The sequence below is a fragment of the Microcaecilia unicolor genome, chromosome 4 (genome assembly GCF_901765095.1).
Source record: "Microcaecilia unicolor chromosome 4, aMicUni1.1, whole genome shotgun sequence".
In the NCBI taxonomy this organism is placed as follows: Eukaryota; Metazoa; Chordata; class Amphibia; order Gymnophiona; family Siphonopidae; genus Microcaecilia; species Microcaecilia unicolor.
In genome coordinates this window covers 168034618-168053684 of record NC_044034.1, presented here as the reverse complement: position 1 = coordinate 168053684, position 19067 = coordinate 168034618, and the positions used below count along the sequence as shown (strand labels likewise).

Sequence of the window (19067 nt, the reverse complement as noted above, 5' to 3'; positions counted from 1 at the left end):
ATCATGAGGATGGGCAGAAATCTACCATCAGACAGGAAAGACAGGGCAAGCCCTGACTCAGTGGTGGCATGAATGGATGAAGGCCGCTGTCCAGGAAGCAAAATGGACAGGCAGAGATCTCACTGAGAAGAACCAGTGATAGACAGAGCTTATAACAGAAAGACAGCAAGGATGAATGAAGGGACTGGATTGGAAGCAGCATAGACAGTTTTACTATTTCATTGATATTGTGGGCATACAGCTGTATTGACTGGAGACAAAAAAAATGTATACTGACCAGGAGTCACTGGGGACATACCAGTGATTTGGATGTTATCTTTGTGCTCCAGAGGAATTTCAGAACTGTGAAAAAACGCAGATCCATCTTCTTCCATCCCAAACACACACTGTAGCCCCTTCTCATGGTCTTGTGCTGTAATATGCATTGAGGCCATGCTTGAAGAGCCTATCAACATCTGAGCAGGCCTGTTCCCTGTCAGACTGGTGTCCTCTGTGTTGGTTATCCAAGGAAGAGTCGCTTATTTCCTATAAGGTCAAAACAGTTATATCTGAGTTCCACAGACTTCAAGCTAAGCAAATCAAGCCCTTCTGAGCAAAACTGGGCCATGTCCATTTTTTGCATTATTTTACCTACGCACTGATTCATAGCCTCTAAGGCCTAAAGACATAGGAGAAAAATTGGGCCAAGGCCATACTTAACCAATATACAGGAATTTGTTGCAAATGATTACTCTGCACATCCTGATTTCATGTATAGCCTCACAATTTAAGTGGCTAATATCTCCCACTGTAAAAAAAAAAAAAAAAAAAAAAAAAGTGGACTTGGCCTGCTTTTATTCTTGGGTCCAAACTCAAGAAAGAAGAAGAGGATGGGGTTAAGAGTTAAACAGTCATACCATTCATTCCATGTCACATCCGTGAAGCACAGAATCCTGACAGTCAATTTTTCAGCTACTGCATCACTTATATGTACAGGAAACAAGGTCTGAGATCTTTCCCATTTAAATGCCCAACATCCTGACTGGCTTTGTGAGAGTAAACAGAGTATGATAAATTATGCTGTTCAGTAACACATGAAGTTCCTCTTTTTTCAATCTGCATATCGTTTACAGATAATATACTAGAGCAGCGTTTTTCAACTGGTGTGCCGCAGCAGTTTAGGGTCAAAGTTTTCTTGTCTCTAGTGGTCGGTGGTAGTGAACAGTGATTCATACAGCCTGCTCACACCAACCCCTACTTCAGAGGCAGTTAGTTGGCTGCTGCTGTAGCAGGTGCATTAAATTTTCTAGCAAGGTATAAAAAAATGGATTGATAAATAAATAAAATTAGATAGAATGTGACGTGTTTCAGATTTATCATTAACGCAAATGCCAAAACTCTTTTCTTTGTATCACTAAATGCAAATATTAGGATGAAATCACTTTCCCGGCATTAGAGTTAAATAATGATGTTCCTCTATCTACATATCAAACAATGTCTTTCATTCTCTAAAAGTAGGATAACTATCACCATCTTTTAGAAGAACTTTTATCAGCCACATGGTGTTGGCTGGCCAGATATCCTGATTTGGGACCAAGGGCCAGCTTTAAACATGCTAGGGCCCAGGACAGTCATTTGGAAGGATACCCCAAAGCCCACCTGCAGGCTGTATCTTCCAATTTAGGCAGATTTGGGGCCCCCTGTAGTCTGGGGGCCCAGGGCAACTGCTCTGTTTGCACCCCCTAATGCCAGACCCAGTAACAGTAGTAGTAAACTGTTATTAGCAGACACACTGTCCTAAACTCAAGCCCTTATATATGCTGGTCCAGTTCTGTTTCTTTTCCTCCTCAAGTATTGCTTATGTATGAATTCATAACACAGAGAGAGCAATTTCCCAAAGCATCTACTCAAATAAAATGCCCTCCCCAAATGCAGCTAAAGATGTTCACCACTTCCACAGTATGCACACTTTTAGCCACATTAAGAGGGTGCTTTTCTGGAGGGACACACACTTTAGTAAGAGTCTAGAGTATTGGGTGTCTTACTCGATTTCTTATTATCAATGGAATCATAAGTTAATAATTTAACTTTGGAAGGCTTACTTTAGAAACTTAAGCAACTTTGATTGGTTCGCTCATATTTTCAGCAAGATCATTTCAGAGTAATATTCAATTGTCTATCCTATGCTGGATTACTGTAACTCTTTATATTTAGCGGTAGCAACTAAGTATATTTCCAAAATGCAGCTGATCCAGAACTCTGCAGCTAGACATTTTTCACAAATGTTGGTTTGATCATGTTGCTCCTTTGCTGTCTGAAGTGCACTGGTTGCCAGTTCAGGCAAGCATTGTTTTTAAGGCGCTTATGCTTGCTATTTAAAACTTTGCATGGTGCCTGTGCTGAGGATCTTTCACAATCTTTCAATGTTTTACAATCCAGCTTCAAGTCCCGAACTTGTAATTCATTCATTCTAGCTTTTCCTTCCGTTAAACATACCAGATTTAAAGCACTGTTTTCTCACTCATTTAATTTCACTGCTGTTCATCTTTGAAACTATCTTGTCTTCCTGCTGGTTTTCATCTTTTGAGATTTTTTTTCTTTTATAAGGCTTTAAAAACTTATTTTCTTTATTGTAATTATCATTTTTTTTTAATTCTTGTTTTTTTTTCTGATGATTGTATCAGTGTCTATTTGGTTGGTATCCCACCTTGAATCCTAAATAGAGTTGGCGGGCTATAAGTCCCTTGTAAGATAACATAACAGCACGGATGGAGGTGGAAGAAAGGAACAAGTCTTATTTACCCTCACTTAGCCACCTGCACAAATGGCAGGTTTAAAAAAATATGCAGACTCAGCACATGTACATTGCACCTGCTCATTTTAACAAGGGAATACTGGTACACTGTACACAGCGCAGACCATTAAAAATTGCCCCTCACAGATGCAGAAAGGCATGTGTCATAAAATCCAGAAAATACTCTCACTGATCATCAATATAAGAAACAAGGGGAGTTTACAGGTGGCTAGTTAATCTGCATTAAAGAAAAGACCACACGATCAAAGACAGCAAATTTATTATTGCAATTATTAGATGCTCTGGAACTAGCATTTTAATTCCCAGCATAAATTATCTATTTTAGCATAAAATCTTCCCAGGCTGATTTATCCTTACTCTCAGCAATTACTGTTTGGACACAACGGCACCCATGTGACCTCTGACCTCAGGCTCTTCCCTTTTTTTTTTTTTTTTTACAGAACTTAATTTTTTTTTCTATAGTTCAGCATAAATAATACATAGTGCAAACTCATCAGTCACCAATCCATCTGGGTCCATCTCAGAACGGGAAGAAGAATGTTATCAGAAGCACATACCCTGCCATTCCCCATCTCACATTTGTAACTACATTGCTACAGGAAATTAAAAATGAAGGTGCTGGTCAATGGCAGGCATTCTGAGCTGGATCAGATGCCCAAAGCTGGGCTACATCTTGCTAAGAGTCCCTTTCCAACCCCTCCAGTCTGCACAGAGGAGCATCTACCCCCCCCCCCCCCCAGAACTCTAATATACCAGTGGCACTGAATGTGGGTGAGAAGTTAAGCAGGAGACAGGAACTCCTCCAGCTTCCTGGTCACATCTGCCAATTTCAGTGCTAGTCATCCTTTTTCAGTCCCGGCGCCTTCAGATTGTCAGCTCTTTCAACCCCCACTCCTTCAGGAAACAGCTTCATGGACAACTCAAAGGCTAAAGGTTCAGAGATCAGTAGTTTTATTACAATGTCGAACATTACAGTCTCCCAAAAGATTGCCCGTTGTGATAAATTTTTCCTTCCTCATTAAATGATACACAACATATGGGCTGCCCCATAGCATGAGGCCACGTGATCCTGCATCATTCCCACTGTATCCAAAAGTCATCAGCAGAACAAACATTAAAAAAAAGTGTTCCAGTAGAAGGAAAAACAGTAAGTAGCAGCAGTTCCCAAACTGTACACTGCCACATACTGAGGCACCACAGTGAACTCACAGGGGAGCCATGGGATATTTTAAAGACCCCTTCCAAGCTCTCCCACATGACCAAGCCAGCCGCTGCTCTCCTTCTCTGGTTCGGACCCGTGGCTCTTCTCTCCTCCAGTGGGTCTGTTTGTATACACGGACACAACTTCCAGGTTCAGCCAGCAGTAGTAGAAACCCTAAACCCACAACCTGAAGGGTTGTGGCTCTGCATTCTATTGGCCTTTTCTACCTCAGGCATGCCCAAGCCTTCCCTGGACTCATAGCACTTCCGCTGCTACTCGTAGTCCCAAGCACTCCTGGGACTGTGGGTGTCACTGCTCCACCCAGTAGCCTCAGTCCCCATGGCTCCCAGGACAAGCCCAGCACAGCACAGGGTCTCCAAAACTCCTCAGCCAGCAGCAGCTAAAAACCACAGGCTATCGAAAACCTGAGTGGACATGTGTTTTTTTTTAACCCTGTTTACAGTTTCATTTAATGGTGGGGGAGGCTTCTAGCCTCTCCCAACATGTTAGATATAATGGTGACCAGCAGCAGCTGCAGCAGTTTGCAAGTGAGCATGGGGGTCTGTGCAAGCAAATGCTTTGAACCAAGTGGCCTAGTGCAGTGATTCCCTAACTATGTGCCGAGGAACCCCGAGCATCCCCACCAGCAAAGGTAGGACTCAATGCAGCGGTGGCTGGGGGGAGAGGGGGAGGGAAGAGCCAAGAGTAAAATGTGGCCAAGGGGCGTCGTGAAAAGTTACTACACACTGAGGGTGCTATTAACTGAGAAAGTTGGAGAATCTCTGATATATAGCCAGAATAAAAGGTCCAAGAACCATACTTCAGCAGCTGCAAAACAATACCAATCTTTTAGTTAAAATTGTAGCAGCTGAGAGCGTCTAATAAATAAGCCTGTGTTCCTACATTCCCTTCAGCTCCCCCCTCCACTATTCCATACTGCCTTCCCCACCCCTCATGAAGTCAGCATGCCCTCATTTCCTACACAACTAGCTCTCCTCCACCATTCCCTACAGCAGTGGTTCACAAACTGGGAGCTGGTACCCCAACTAGGGCTGCTCCCCCTCCCTCTGGACCTCCGCTGTGAACTGTATCCAGTAGTGGCAGCCTGTATTGTACCTACTAATTCAGACAATGTCCTTCCATAGCACACATCTCCTGCAACTTCTACCCCCCCCCCCCCCACACACGTGCGCAATACCACAGCAAGAGGAGAAGGTGCATGGCTGCACATCCAGCCACGTCCTCCTTTGCTATTCTGGGCCCTACTATTCCAGTAAACCACGAGGGCTTCTGTACAGCCGTGAACCTCCTCCTCTTGCTTGCAACAGGGTGGGAAGCCAGGTCACTGCCACTCTCTATGTTACTCCTGGTGGAATTCTGCACACTCTGGCTTAAGAGCAAGCTTAATTACTATCACAGTTTATTGCAAAACTAACCCATTTGGAGACACTGCTCCCAAGATAACCAGCACTCATACATCAGTCCCTACAGTTCTTCCACAGCCAGTGCCCTTCAACCAGGGCTGTGAAGACACTGCCAGGCCTAGGGCAGAACTGGACCACCATGTACTGCCCCCCCCCCCCCCCCACTCCCTTATATTTCTGTCTCTGCCTCCAAGGGGGGGGGGGGGCAGCAAGTCTCTTTCTGCCTGCCTGCTCCGTGCTTCCATGGTCTGTCCTCTTCTGCTCCTGTCCATGCTGGGATTCAGAACCAGGTGACTGTCATTATCATGATATCCTGGGTGGCACGCAGGAGCAGGAGAGGACAGAACTGGAAGCAGGCAGGCAGGAAACTTGCCGGCACCGGGCTCAAGTCCCCCCTTGGAGCTGGGGCCTGGGGAATTTTGTCTCCCTTGCCCCCCCTCTCGGAAGCCCTGCTTTCAACCATTTCTTTCAGCTCCTTTCTTCTACATCATCTCCCCCCCCCCCCCCCCACAGACAACAGGTCTTCACCATTCCCTATACTCCTCCTCAAACAGCATTACTTAATCCCTACGGTGCCTGTTCACAGCCAGAGATCCTACACCATTTCCAATACTTATCCCTTACATCACCATTACCAGCCTTCTAAGGCTGAGAAAAAATACATTTCACCAATTTTAGAGTAACATGATGTGGTAGCCGTGTTAGTTCACTTTTAAAGGTAACAAATAGGAATAAAACAGAACATACAAAAGAAAATAAGATAATGAAACCTTTTTTTATTGGACTATCTTAATACATTTTTTAAATTTCCTTTTGAAGGTAACCCCTTCTTCAGTGCAGCTTCTGTGAGGGTTACCTTCAAAAGCTAACCAAAAAATGAAGAAAATAAGATACCTTTTTTATTGGATTAACTTAATATATTTTTTTTATTTGCTTTCGAATGTAATCTGTACTGAAGAGGGTTATCTTCGAAAGCTAATAAAAAATGTATTAAGTTAGTCCAATAAAAAAGGATCCATCATCTTATTTTATTTTCTATGTTCTGTTATTTCTATTTATTTCCAACTTTAGAGAAAGGGATTCTTTGTTTCTAAATTTCAGCATGGTTTGAATATTTTGCTGTTTGTTTCTAAATTTCAGCATGGTTTGAATATTTTGCTGTTGAAGACTGCTGAGAAAGTCCGATTTGGGGGGAAGCTCAGCGGATGACAGTGTATTTAGATAGAACACTGCTGAAAAGAAACAAACTGATCCCTGTTTTTGAGGGTAAAAAAAAAAAAGCAAGATGTAGTGCCCCCACATCACCACTATGATTCTCAGTATCTACAGGGGTTAATTTTCAAAGCACTTTGAGGCATATTTTCAAAGCACTTTGGGAGACTAAGTTCCATAGGTTTCTATGGAACTTTGGGAGGCTAAGTGCTTTGAAAATATGCCTCAATGTTTCATAGGTTACTATCAGGCTCATTTTCAAAAGAGAAAACGTCCAAAAAGTGACATAACTCCGCATTTGGATGTTTATGTTCAAAACTTATTTTTAGACGTTTTATCTCAAGGGGGCATGCCAGGGGCGTGTTCAAGCCAGGACTTGGGTGTTCCTAAGACCTAAATGGTTTTCAGCCATAATGGAACAAAACAAAAACATCCAGGACTAAAACTTTGACGTTTTGAGCTAGACCTGTTTTTATTACGAATAAGGCATAAAAATGTGCCCTAAATAACCAGATCACCACTGGAGGGAATCAGGAATGACCTCCCCTTATTCCCCCAGTGGTCACTAACCCCCCTCCCACCCCCCAAAAATGTGATGACAAACATTACTTATCAACCTCTATGCCAGCCTCAGATGTTAGACTCAGATCCATTAGAACAGCATGCAGGTCCCTGAAGTAGTCTAATGTTGGGTTGGGTGCAGTGCACTGCAGACAGGTGGACCCAAGCTCCTACCTCCCCCCCTACCTGTTACACTTGGTGGAGGAAACTGTGAGCCCTCCAAAACTCACCAGAAACCCACTGTACCCACTTATAGGTGCCCCCCTTCACCGTAAGGGCTATGGTAGTGGTTTACAGTGGGGGGTTGGGGGTTTTGGGGGGTTCAGCACACAAGGTAAGGGAGCAATGGTGAGATGTGTACCTGGGAGCATTTTATGAAGGAGAACAAGAAAGAAGGAAAACCCTCCTGTAAAGAAAAGCAATGGACAAGAAAGTGAGGACACCTCAAAGAGGATATCAGGAAGTCTTTAATAAAAAAAAAAGGCTTAAAAATGACCCGACGCGGCCATGTTTCGGCAACAAGGCCTACATCAGGGGTCTAGTGGATCTCTTGTGTTCTGGCTGGTTAGCTTACCCAAGAGAGGTGTAGCTGTGTGACATCCGAAAGATGAATAAACACTGTGCTACAGAACGCTGTGGCAGCAAATCTCATCTATGAAGTCACACAGCTACACCTCTCTTGGTTAAGCCAACCAGCCAGAACACAAGAGATCCACTAGACCCCTGATGCAAGCCTTGGTGCCAAAACACGGCCGTGTCGGGTCGTTTTTAAGCTGTTTTTATTAAAGACTTCCTGATATCCTCTGAGCTGTCCTCACTTTCTTGTCCATAGCATTTTATGAAGTCCACTGCAGTGCCCCCTAGGGTGCCCTATTGCTGTCCTGGGATGTCAGGGGGACCAGTGTACTAAAAATGCTGGCTCCTCCTACATCCCAATGGCTTGATTTTGTGTGTTTTGCACTTGGATGGTTTATTTTCTCAAAAATGGACCAAAAAACAAAATGACCAAAACACAAAATGTCTATAGTATTTTGGGGGGGAAAAAAGACGTTTTTCTTTTTCGAAAATGACCTTCTTCCCTGTTTGGATTTTAGACATTTTTTGCAAAATGTCCAAAGTCGGACTTAAGATGTCATATCGAAAATGCCCCTCCACTGTAACTTTGTAAGTCTAAGTGCTTTGAAAATGTGCCCTTGCCTCCTTTTATTGGTTCACCCTTGTTACAAGTTTTTATCTCTTGTTAGGAAACTATCATGAGATGAAGAAGGTCTAGAAAGCAGTCTTAGGTTTTAGGAATTCAATAACTGAATTCTCATGGGTAAGGAGGGTGACCCACTTCTTAGAAAATTAAAATGAAAGTTTTACTTCCATAAGCACCAGTGACAAGGAGAGGAAGATAGAGACAGAAAGCAAGGGGGAGAGACAGCACGTGAAAGAGTGTAAAGTAGATAAAAATCGAGAGAGAGAAACTCGAGATGAGTAAAAAAAAAAAAAAATTAAAACAGGTCTCTACCAGTGCTGACAGCTCAGAGAAAGTGCTGCAGCCTTTCAGGAAGTCTGTGAGAAATTTGTTTGCTGGTATGAAACAGCAGGTGATGACCTTAGAGCCAGGTCACAGAAGCAGCAGCAGAGCCATTTGCTGAGGAAGCAGCTATCCTGGGAATGAATCAACACTAGAAGATGCAGAACAGCCATTTATCCAAGGCCTAGCACTGTTCAGCTTGTCAAGTACAACACCCATACTCTTACCACAGAACCAGCTGGGCACCAACATCTGAGCTTTATTCAGAACTAGACTGCATGCTGGAGTCTGAATTTGGGAACAGGGTAGAACATAGATGAACGTGAACAGTGAAAAATACGGAGCAGAGACAGTTTCCTATGTGCACAATGCTGCATACATCTTGCAGTGCTTTAACAATGTTTAGTAGTTGTGGTAAGAAGGTTTGTGGGTGCGTGTCAGCAGCAATACACAACAGCACAGGTAAATATGGCAGAGAATGTAAGCACAGAATGGGGCATAAGTAGATGTGAGCAGATTATTATAGTTTCACAGTTGGTGAAGCTAAAAGAGGATCAGAGGTCCATCAAGTCCAACCTTCTTCTAGTTTCCTAAAAGACCTCTTTAGGGTCAATGTAATAAACTGTGCAAATTAATTCCATTTTAGTGCACAAACATATATATATATTATTTTGGTATACCAGGTTTGACAGAGAAGGTTGCTCAGCAGCACTTTACATGCGATTTCTCAGACAGCAGACAAATAACTGTTTGTCACTTGCTCTGCTAGATAACTTTTGTATTGAAAATCAATAGACCCCTGACGCAGGCCTCTATGGCCGAAACACGAATCGTGTCGGGTTGTTTTTATTGATTCATAATAAAGACCTTGTTTAGGAAAACACCATTTGTGAGAGGACTTTTTTGGATCCACTGTCTGTTGGTTATGTATCTTATTGTCCCATTACATCCAAAGTAAAGTAAACATTTAATATGGAAGTAAAAAAAAAAAAAGTTAAAATTTTAATGCACTGTAATTACATTGGCTCCCTCTATGTCATAATCTAAGATAGGAACCTGACCCCCCTCCCTCATGTGGCTGTAGCCTGCCCTTTAGCACAGTGAAAAACATTCCCTGCTGACTCTCGATACAAGGAAAAGTTTCAGTCTCTGGATCAGCATTTTTCCACAGAATCTAATAATATCATTATATCCACTGAGCTTCTTCCTCATCAGGTTCAGTTTTAATTTAAAAACAAACAAAAAACGTTATTTAGTGCTGTGGCAATGGCAGACTTCAATGGCAAAATATTCAAACAATGCTGAAACTTAGAAACAAAGAATCCCATTCTCTAAGCTGGTGAATTTTATTAGCCTTAGAAGGTGCCCCCCTTGTTTCGTTTGTTTGTTACACACAGGAGTTCCCCTTGAGGGGTAATTAAATCCTCCCTCAACTGGCTTTTTTCCCAACCCCTAAAGACAGGTGCAGTTTGGACAATATTTTGGCACATATACACCTTTGTATTTCTAATCCACTTAGTGGCCATTCTTTTATCTTTCTTAACATTTGGATATCCTTGCTGAGGATGAGTGCCCAAAACAGAATCTCCTATTTGGGTGTTTATTGAGATTCATTAACCACCTTAATGAAAAGATTCATCCAAGGTGGTCTACAGCAGTTACAGCATGACATAAGAACATAAGCATTGCCATACTGGGGCAGACCGAATATCCATCAAGCCCAGAATCCTGTTTCTAATAGTGGCCAATCCAGATCACAAGTACCTGGCAAGATCCCAGAACAGCAAAACAGATTTTATACTGCTTATCCTAGAATATGCAGCGGAATAAATATCGCCTCTATCCAGCTAAGTGTTGGCTCTGCCCAAACTCTGCCCCTGGACCACCCCTAACCTAGTCAGTAAGGGAATGGCTGGTCAGCAGCACTACCTGGTTCAATGCCACTAAATATCAACAGCTGGCCAGCTCAGTAGGGCTCAATCAGACAGGAGCCTCTCCTGCCCAATTAAACCCTTTTCAATATTGACAAACCCATACCCATTTGATAGCACTGTAAAACAATCATAACAGAAATATGTCAGAAGAATACAAACACAGTACAGTCTCAATTATCCGATAGACCCCCGGTGATGTCAAGCAGCTTCTCTTTCTGTTTTATAAACCCAGGACCCTATTTTTACCACCACTGTGAGCCTGGGCCCTGCCTTTGTTTCTACATTGTTTGAGGGGTTACCATTGCAATATCCAACTTTTCACTTATCTGACAAAGTGTCGGTCCCATTTAGGTTGGATATTGAGACATTACTGTACCACCAGGTAGAATGGAAGAACAGTAATTTAACACAGATATAATATTCACAATGTCAGAATAACACAAATACATCTTGATAGCCACGCATTAGAACATTCAAATAATGTAAATCAAATAATGTAAATCTGATGCCAACAATACAATGAAACACCTCAATAGGTAGCCAAGGGTGCAAGTGAATTACATAGATGGGACAAAATCAGTAGTACAAACTCATTAGGATAAACAGATGGGTAGCTAAACTGAATGCAAAATATACATACAGTTGAATTAGATATGAGGAACTGGTCTAATTTACAGGGTGTGCAGCAAGCTAGTCCAGGTGCAAAGTGAGTGGATATCAGTCACCACATGTATTAAAGGCAGGGAGAAGAGGCAGGCTTTCATCTGCTTCCTAAAGTAGAGGTAGTCTTGAATTCAGTGCGAGTTCAAGATTTATGGGGGCCTTGAGAAGGCTTGCTGGCAGGTATCACATTGTGCAGTTTCTTTTGACAAGGGTACCGTTAGTGATGCTCCTTGAGAGAACATTAGAGACCTCAAAAGTGTGTAGAGGGACAACTTATTCTTTTGGTACCCTGGCCCATTTTAGCTGAGGACCTTGAAAATCAAAGATAAACTTTTTAACCTGGCCCTGTAAGGTACTGGTAGCCAGTGTAGATTTTGCAAAAATGGTATAATGTGATCACACCACTTGCAGCTCTCTATCAGTTGTGCTGCAGCATTCTGAATTAGTTGGAGCTGGTACAAACTCCTTTTGGTTTGGCCAATGTGCAGGGCATTGTAGTATCCAATCGTGACATTATCATGGCATGGGCCACTACTACTACTTATCATTTCTATAGCGCTACAAGGCCACTGTGGTCAGACTCGTCTTTGCAATATATGGAAAAAGATTTTCTAGTTGTCTCAGGTGACAGAAACAGCTTTTAAAGGTTCTTTGAATTTGTTGGGTCAAATGTGGACAATGGATTACTTTCTCTACCAATATGCCCGAGGTAGCATTGCCCCTCTAGGAAATCAGTAAGTCCAACTGTAAATCAGAGAAGTAGGACTGTATGAAGAAACCCTAGGTGTGAATTTGTGAAAGACTCAACAACAACCATTGTTATGTTGAAGATAACATGTTACTGGCTGAAAGTGAAGAAGTCTTAAACATCTGATTATCAAGCTCAAGAAATGTGGAGAAGCATTTTCGATATGACATCTAAGTCGGACTTTGGACGTTTTGTGCTAAATCTCCCAAATCCAAATAGAAAAAAAAACATGAACATTTATGAAACCGCAAAATGTCTATCTTTTTTGTTTGAAAATACCATTTGTAACAGGTTTTGTGTTCTGTGTGTTTATCTTTTCAGGCCATTTTCAACAACAAAAAAGTTTCAAGTGAAAAGGGAAAGGGGATGGGACTTGACATACCGCTTTTCTGTGGTTACAGTCAAAGCAGTTTACATATCAGAATCACAAGGAGCTGCAGAGGGAATCGAACTCTCCCCAGGATCAAAGCCCATTGCACTAACCACTAGGCTACTCCTTAAAAAAAAATCCCATAGAAAATCAAGCCATTTGGGATGTAGGAGGGCCCAGCAATTTTAGCAGACTGGTCCTCCACACATCCCAGAAGAGCAATAGGGCACTGCTGTAGACTTCACATAAAAGCTCCCAGGTACACATCTCACTGTTGCTCCTTTATCTTATCTGCTGAGCGCTCCAAAACCCACTATCCCCAACTGTACACCACTACAATAGCTCTTATGGGTGAAGGGGGCACCTATATGAGGATACAGTGGGTTTCTGGTGAGTTTGGGCGGGCTCACAGTTTCCTCTACAAGTGTAACAGGTAGGGGAGGTATGGGCCTGGGTCCACCAGTCTATAGTACACTCATCCACCACTATGCTACTCTGGGGACCTGCATGCTGCTCTAATGGGACCTGGCATATCATCTAAGGCTGTCATAGAGGCTGGCGAGTACTATTTTTATTCACATTTTTTGGGTTTTGGAGGGGGTCAGTGACCCTGGGGGAGTAAGGGGTGTCACCCCCAATTCCCTCCAGTGGGGTCTAGTTTCTGTCCTAGAAATTTTGATTTTGTTCCATATGGATGTAAAACGTCCAAGTATTAGGCACGCCCTAAGCCTGCCCTTCAAACTCCCCCAACACGCCCCCTTGTGATTTGGATTGTACTGCAGGCGAAATTCATAGCATAAATGTCTGCAAAACAGGTTTTGAAATACCAATTTGCACATTTTGAAAGAACTCCATCCAAATGGTGCTTATGACACTTTTTGGACGTTTTTCTCTTTCAAAAAAAATGAGCCCCACAGCCTCAGAATGGGCCTGTATCTTAATGCAAATTAGACAAAGATCCTGATAAATAATAAAATCAATAAATTCATCCTTGATGGATGGAGAAGTAGTAGAATTAGTAGATAAAGCTTTTGGATGAATAATCACTAATGAAACAAGCTGTCAAGAAATCTAACAAGGTATTGCTCTTGCAGAGCAGCTATGAAGGACCTAGGCAAGGTCTTCAAGTGAGAGATATATCTCTGCATAAAAGATTTGACTTGTTCAAGTCATGATATTTTCAATAATGTCATATGAACGTGAAAGTTGGAGAGTGAAGAAGCAAGAAAGGAAGAAAATCTATGTGTTTGTTATGATGGTGATGGTGAAGAAGAATACTGCATATTGTCATGGACTGCCTGAAGAACACAATCAATCAGTATTGGAGATCAAGATAAGCTTTCCTTGGAAGCTCAAATGATAAGACTTCAGCTTTCATGTTTCAGACACATCATGGGAAGAGAAAGTTCATTAGAGAAAAACATCATACTTAGCAAGGTTGAAGGTCAATGCAAAAGCGGAAGACAAGGAAATGGATCAGCTATAGATGTCCCTCTATTAATAAGTCAACTGACTGAAGACCAAACCCAGTTCAGGGCAGCTATCCACATCAACTTTCTTTAACAACATCTTTTTCCCTTTAAAATCAGAGAGTCCAATTGTAAATTTACCATAGGACAGAATGAGGTTATGATGTTTATATTTTCAAAAACTTAAGCATTGAACCCCCTCCAAGAAAAGACCCTTGAAGAACCCCAATTAATTAATTATATTGTATTTACGTGTTAATACAAGCAGAGCACTTGAAAAGAAAAGCACACCACAGAAATAAAACAATTCAGGCAAAGTAAGTGCATCAGAATACGTGCACTCCCATCCACAAAAAATGGAGGAAAACCAATTGTAACAACCTTTGACAGATAAAACATGATAAAAGTAAAAAAGGAGGAGGAAATCAGTCCTTAAAGGAAGGATATAATATTTATCAAATGCTCCACATCTAAGGTTCCATTGTACAAACAATCCCCCACTTATCGCTTTATTTCACTTGCCTTCTCAACCTTTTCCTTGCCCACTCACAAATGCATCTGAGCCCTATCTTATAGAATTTAAAGAGGGGAAAGGATGACTGCTTCATGATGGCTCATTTCCTTCTTTGGTGCAGGAATTTGCATACGCTTATGACTACTAACCAATGGCAGCACAATTGTCAAAATGCTTGATGTCAATCAATGGTAGGGTAGGGTTTTTTGTTCCTTAGTTCAAAATCATACTAAAAACAAACAGTTTAAAATGAAATATCGTTAATCAATATAATAATTCCTTCCCCCCCCCCTAAAAAAGGAAACATTTGAAAAGGAATCATCACTACAAGCCTATCCTAGACCCCAATTTAAAATAAAAAAGGTAAGAGAAAATGGCAGAACAGTTTTGAATAAGTTGAAAAGTGCACAATCTAAGCATTACACAAAACCATGATTTGCTAAGTGAAAGGAGTGGCCTGTGGGGGATGTGGGGCCATGTGCAGAGATTCATCATGGGGTCTCAGCTGCATAAGTGGACAGAGGCTAAAAAGTGGGGCCATGTGCAAAAATCAAGGTCACTCATTGGTAGAGCAACCCTTGCTGAATGAATGGCTAGCTGAAATTTGAGAGTGTGATTGCATAACTAGTGCACGGTGTGAATGTGTGTATATGTGACAGCATGTACAAGGGAAGTGTGTGTGTGCACGCACTTTGGAGGATGTGGGAAGGGTTCTATACGTACAGGAAATAGGTAAGGGGTCTAATACATGAAGAAAATGAGTTGTGTTGTAGGGGGGATAGCAGCCACTTTTTCCTCTTTGCCTACTCAGTGTTCTTGTCCTTTTCTTTAATTCCCACTTCTCTAACCTTCTTCTCTTCTACCTCCCAAACCTGGTATATCACATGCTCTGACTGTAGTCTGTTGGTGTGTGATCCCAGCAGAAGAATGAGGGATCTGGCTGGCTGCAGTAGCACAGGCCAGATGATGCCACTGGAACTCCTGGGCACTGCCATTGCTCCCTTCTCCATGCTGCAATGGTGAGAAAGATTCTGCCACTGCCCCTTCCATTCTCTCGATGGTTGTTTGCACTATTGGCTCCCTATGCAGCTTCAGCTCAGCATGCAAACGCCAGTGCAGCTTAGTCCAACAAGTGAAGTGGAACCTGGCTCTTTGCTATTTTCTGCCACCAGTGTCAGACTATTTTCCAGTGGTGGGTCCTGGACTCCCCAGCTCCCTGCTGCTTCTCCCGATACTGAAATGGCTCCACAAATCTTCTTGTGATCCATGTGACCAGGCTGTAGCCAGACACCTAATTTTGGGTGGGCAGAAGAACTTTGCCTAGTCCCACAAGTGATTTGGTCTCTCCCTCTCTTACCTGCATGCCATATGGTCTCTCAAACATCCCCCCTCCCCTGCATATCTTTAAACAGCAGCTTTTCACCAGCACAACTAAGACACACTACTCATGTTGACCCACAGCCTTCCTATTTCTGCCTGTGCAGGAATACAACAGAGGGAAAGCTGTGGGCCGGTGTGAGCAGTATGTATCAGTGTCTGCTTTAAGGCAGGCAAAAGATCTGCTTTTTTTCCAAGGTAGGCAGGAGGGACAGTTGTTGGTAGTTTTCGGTTGGTGGGGCTTGGGGATCCCTGCCAGCCACATCATAGGTGTGCTGCTACTGGGTGGGCCTGAGCCCAATGTGGATGGGCCTGGGCCCACCCTTGGCTACGCCACTGCATGTGACCCTGCTGCTTCTCCTGATGCTACAATACATCCGATTTTCTTCCAGTGGCAGGACTGGGTTCCTGCTACACTGTCACTTCTCAAAAGGCCATGTAGGTTCTAGAAGGTGCTTCCATTGTAAAGCCTCATGTTTCTATCCTCCTTGGCTCACTGCTTCTGCCTTCTTTCCAGGCGTATCTATGTTATTACTGTTTCAGATGTTATATAACACTATGTCCAGGGTACTGTATGCTACTGGTAGTACAATGCAAGAACAATCAAAGGGCGGCAGTCGAGTAGAACCACTGTAGTACAGTAACAAAGACTTTAGCTGACAGGCTGAAGAAGTAGTCCTCCACCTATGTGTTGCATCCTGGACTTATACAAACACCCAACCCCTTTAAGTTAATGACTAGAGCCCAGTGTGCAGGAATTGAAGATGGAACAGATGGCAATAGTTGACACCATACAAGAGGTTGTTCCTGCTGCTTACCTCCTGCTCGTTTTGCATGAATTTTCTTTCCCTTTCTTCATAGTGGCATTCATTATTCTGGTCACCCTCTCTTTGGTCCTGGATGACATGGAGCAGATACAGCTCACTGGCAGGAGAGAAGGGATAGTCATCATATGAGTTAACTACATTCATAGAGAACTAGGAACTTTTCAGCTCTTTGCCACTTTCTGTAAATTTTTCAGTTCAGCCCAAGCAGGTTATCAAGTCCTGGTTTTGGCTCACTGTATACAGGGAACTGTAGCTCAGATTCTGATTATCTGAGGGAGAATTAGTGGACATGGGACTCCATGCATGAGGCAGAAAACCAGGCCTGGATCTACCTGTTGGTTTGACCTAGGTTAGTGGTTCCCAAAACCGGTCCTGGAGGCACCCCAGCCAGTCAGGTTTTTAGGACATCTATAATTAATATTCATGAGATAGATTTGCTTGCAGCAGAGGGAGTGCATGCAAATCTCTCTAATGAATATTCATCGTATCATGAAGCTTGAGTGGCTGGGGTGCCTCCAGGACCAGGTACGGAAATCACTGACCTAGGTGACAACCTTAACTTACACATGTTCTTGTCTCTTGCATACTCCCATTCACATAGTAACATGATAAATACAGCAGATAAAGACCTGCACAGTCCATCCAATCTACCAACAAGATGGACAGAACTGTACCAGCTGCTCCATGCAGGTTACACTTCTTCATTAATATACAATGGCATCACAAACAGGATCTGCCACCATGCCAACCACGTATAGGCAGTTATATGTGATGCAATCTTGGAACCCAATACCACAACACCATGCCAATAGTACGAATGGTTTTATTACAGTGGCTGCAGCATAGTTAATTCATCATCAATACATGATAATCCTACCGTTCAACAATATTTTACTCATTATTTCAACCTTAGAATAGAAGCAAATTAAATTTCAGTTTTGGTTATGGCGCAGAAACTGGCCCAAAATCCTTTTTCTGCACAGTTTCAGTTGAAAGGTTATTTTAAAACGTTTAGCCAGGTCTTGGTTTGGTCAAAAACACCATGTGTTCAGTGGAAGCCAAAAATTGAGCTATGTCCTCTGTCTCCCTCCCTTCCCCTCAAACAGGAGATTCCCCCCTCCCAAGTGCCTCCCTCCACCTGTTAGCCCCCCTCCTGGCTTATTTTACAATCTCTGGTGGTCTAGGAATGTAGTTGGGGCATGAGCAATCCCCAATTACTACTGCCCATTCCGATTCTGCTCTCAAGATGGCTGCCATGACTGGAGCATCGCTCCTGCCCTGACTACACCTTGAGGGGGGGGGGGGGGGGGGGAGCTACTCTTTTTTTCTGTTGTTGCTATTTTTTTTTTTGTTACTGTGATTACAAGAAACGCAGTTACAGTGGGGAAAATAAGTATTTGATCCCTTGCTGATTTTGTAAGTTTGCCCACTGACAAAGACATGAGCAGCCCATAATTGAAGGGTAGGTTATTGGTAACAGTGAGAGATAGCACATCACAAATTAAATCCGAAAAGTCACATTGTGGAAAGTATATGAATTATTTGCATTCTGCAGAGGGAAATAAGTATTTGATCCCCCACCAACCAGTAAGAGATCTGGCCCCTACAGACCAGGTAGATGCTCCAAATCAACTCGTTACCTGCATGACAGACAGCTGTCGGCAATGGTCACCTGTATGAAAGACACCTGTCCACAGACTCAGTGAATCAGTCAGACTCTAACCTCTACAAAATGGCCAAGAGCAAGGAGCTGTCTAAGGATGTCAGGGACAAGATCATACACCTGCACAAGGCTGGAATGGGCTACAAAACCATCAGTAAGACGCTGGGCGAGAAGGAGACAACTGTTGGTGCCATAGTAAGAAAATGGAAGAAGTACAAAATGACTGTCAATCGACAAAGATCTGGGGCTCCACGCAAAATCTCACCTCGTGGGGTATCCTTGATCATGAGGAAGGTTAGAAATCAGCCTACAACTACAAGGGGGGAACTTGTCAATGATCTCAAGGCAGCTGGGACCACTGTCACCACGAAAACCATTGGTAACACATTACGACATAACGGATTGCAATCCTGCAGTGCCCGCAAGGTCCCCCTGCTCCGGAAGGCACATGTGACGGCCCGTCTGAAGTTTGCCAGTGAACACCTGGATGATGCCGAGAGTGATTGGGAGAAGGTGCTGTGGTCAGATGAGACAAAAATTGAGCTCTTTGGCATGAACTCAACTCGCCGTGTTTGGAGGAAGAGAAATGCTGCCTATGACCCAAAGAACACCGTCCCCACTGTCAAGCATGGAGGTGGAAATGTTATGTTTTGGGGGTGTTTCTCTGCTAAGGGCACAGGACTACTTCAACCGCATCAATGGGAGAATGGATGGGGCCATGTACCGTACAATTCTGAGTGACAACCTCCTTCCCTCCGCCAGGGCCTTAAAAAATGGGTCGTGGCTGG

At 43.0% G+C, this 19067-nt stretch overlaps 1 protein-coding gene across 5 annotated transcripts in view; it reads right to left on the bottom strand.

Moving 5' to 3' along the window:
- Positions 1 to 19067, bottom strand: part of NR1H3 (nuclear receptor subfamily 1 group H member 3) — a 116299-nt gene that overhangs the window by 42679 nt on the left and 54553 nt on the right. For 4 of the 5 annotated variants that reach the window (XM_030200903.1, XM_030200902.1, XM_030200905.1 and 1 more), the window contains exons 2-3: positions 16608 to 16713; positions 299 to 525 (exon numbers count right to left, since the gene is read on the bottom strand). In XM_030200903.1, coding sequence (XP_030056763.1) covers positions 299 to 455 — 157 coding nt within the window. In that variant the 5' untranslated portion in view covers positions 456 to 525; positions 16608 to 16713. Of the gene's footprint in view, positions 1 to 298; positions 526 to 16607; positions 16714 to 19067 lie in introns of those variants that run through there. The other variant, XM_030200904.1, reaches the window with a different exon arrangement.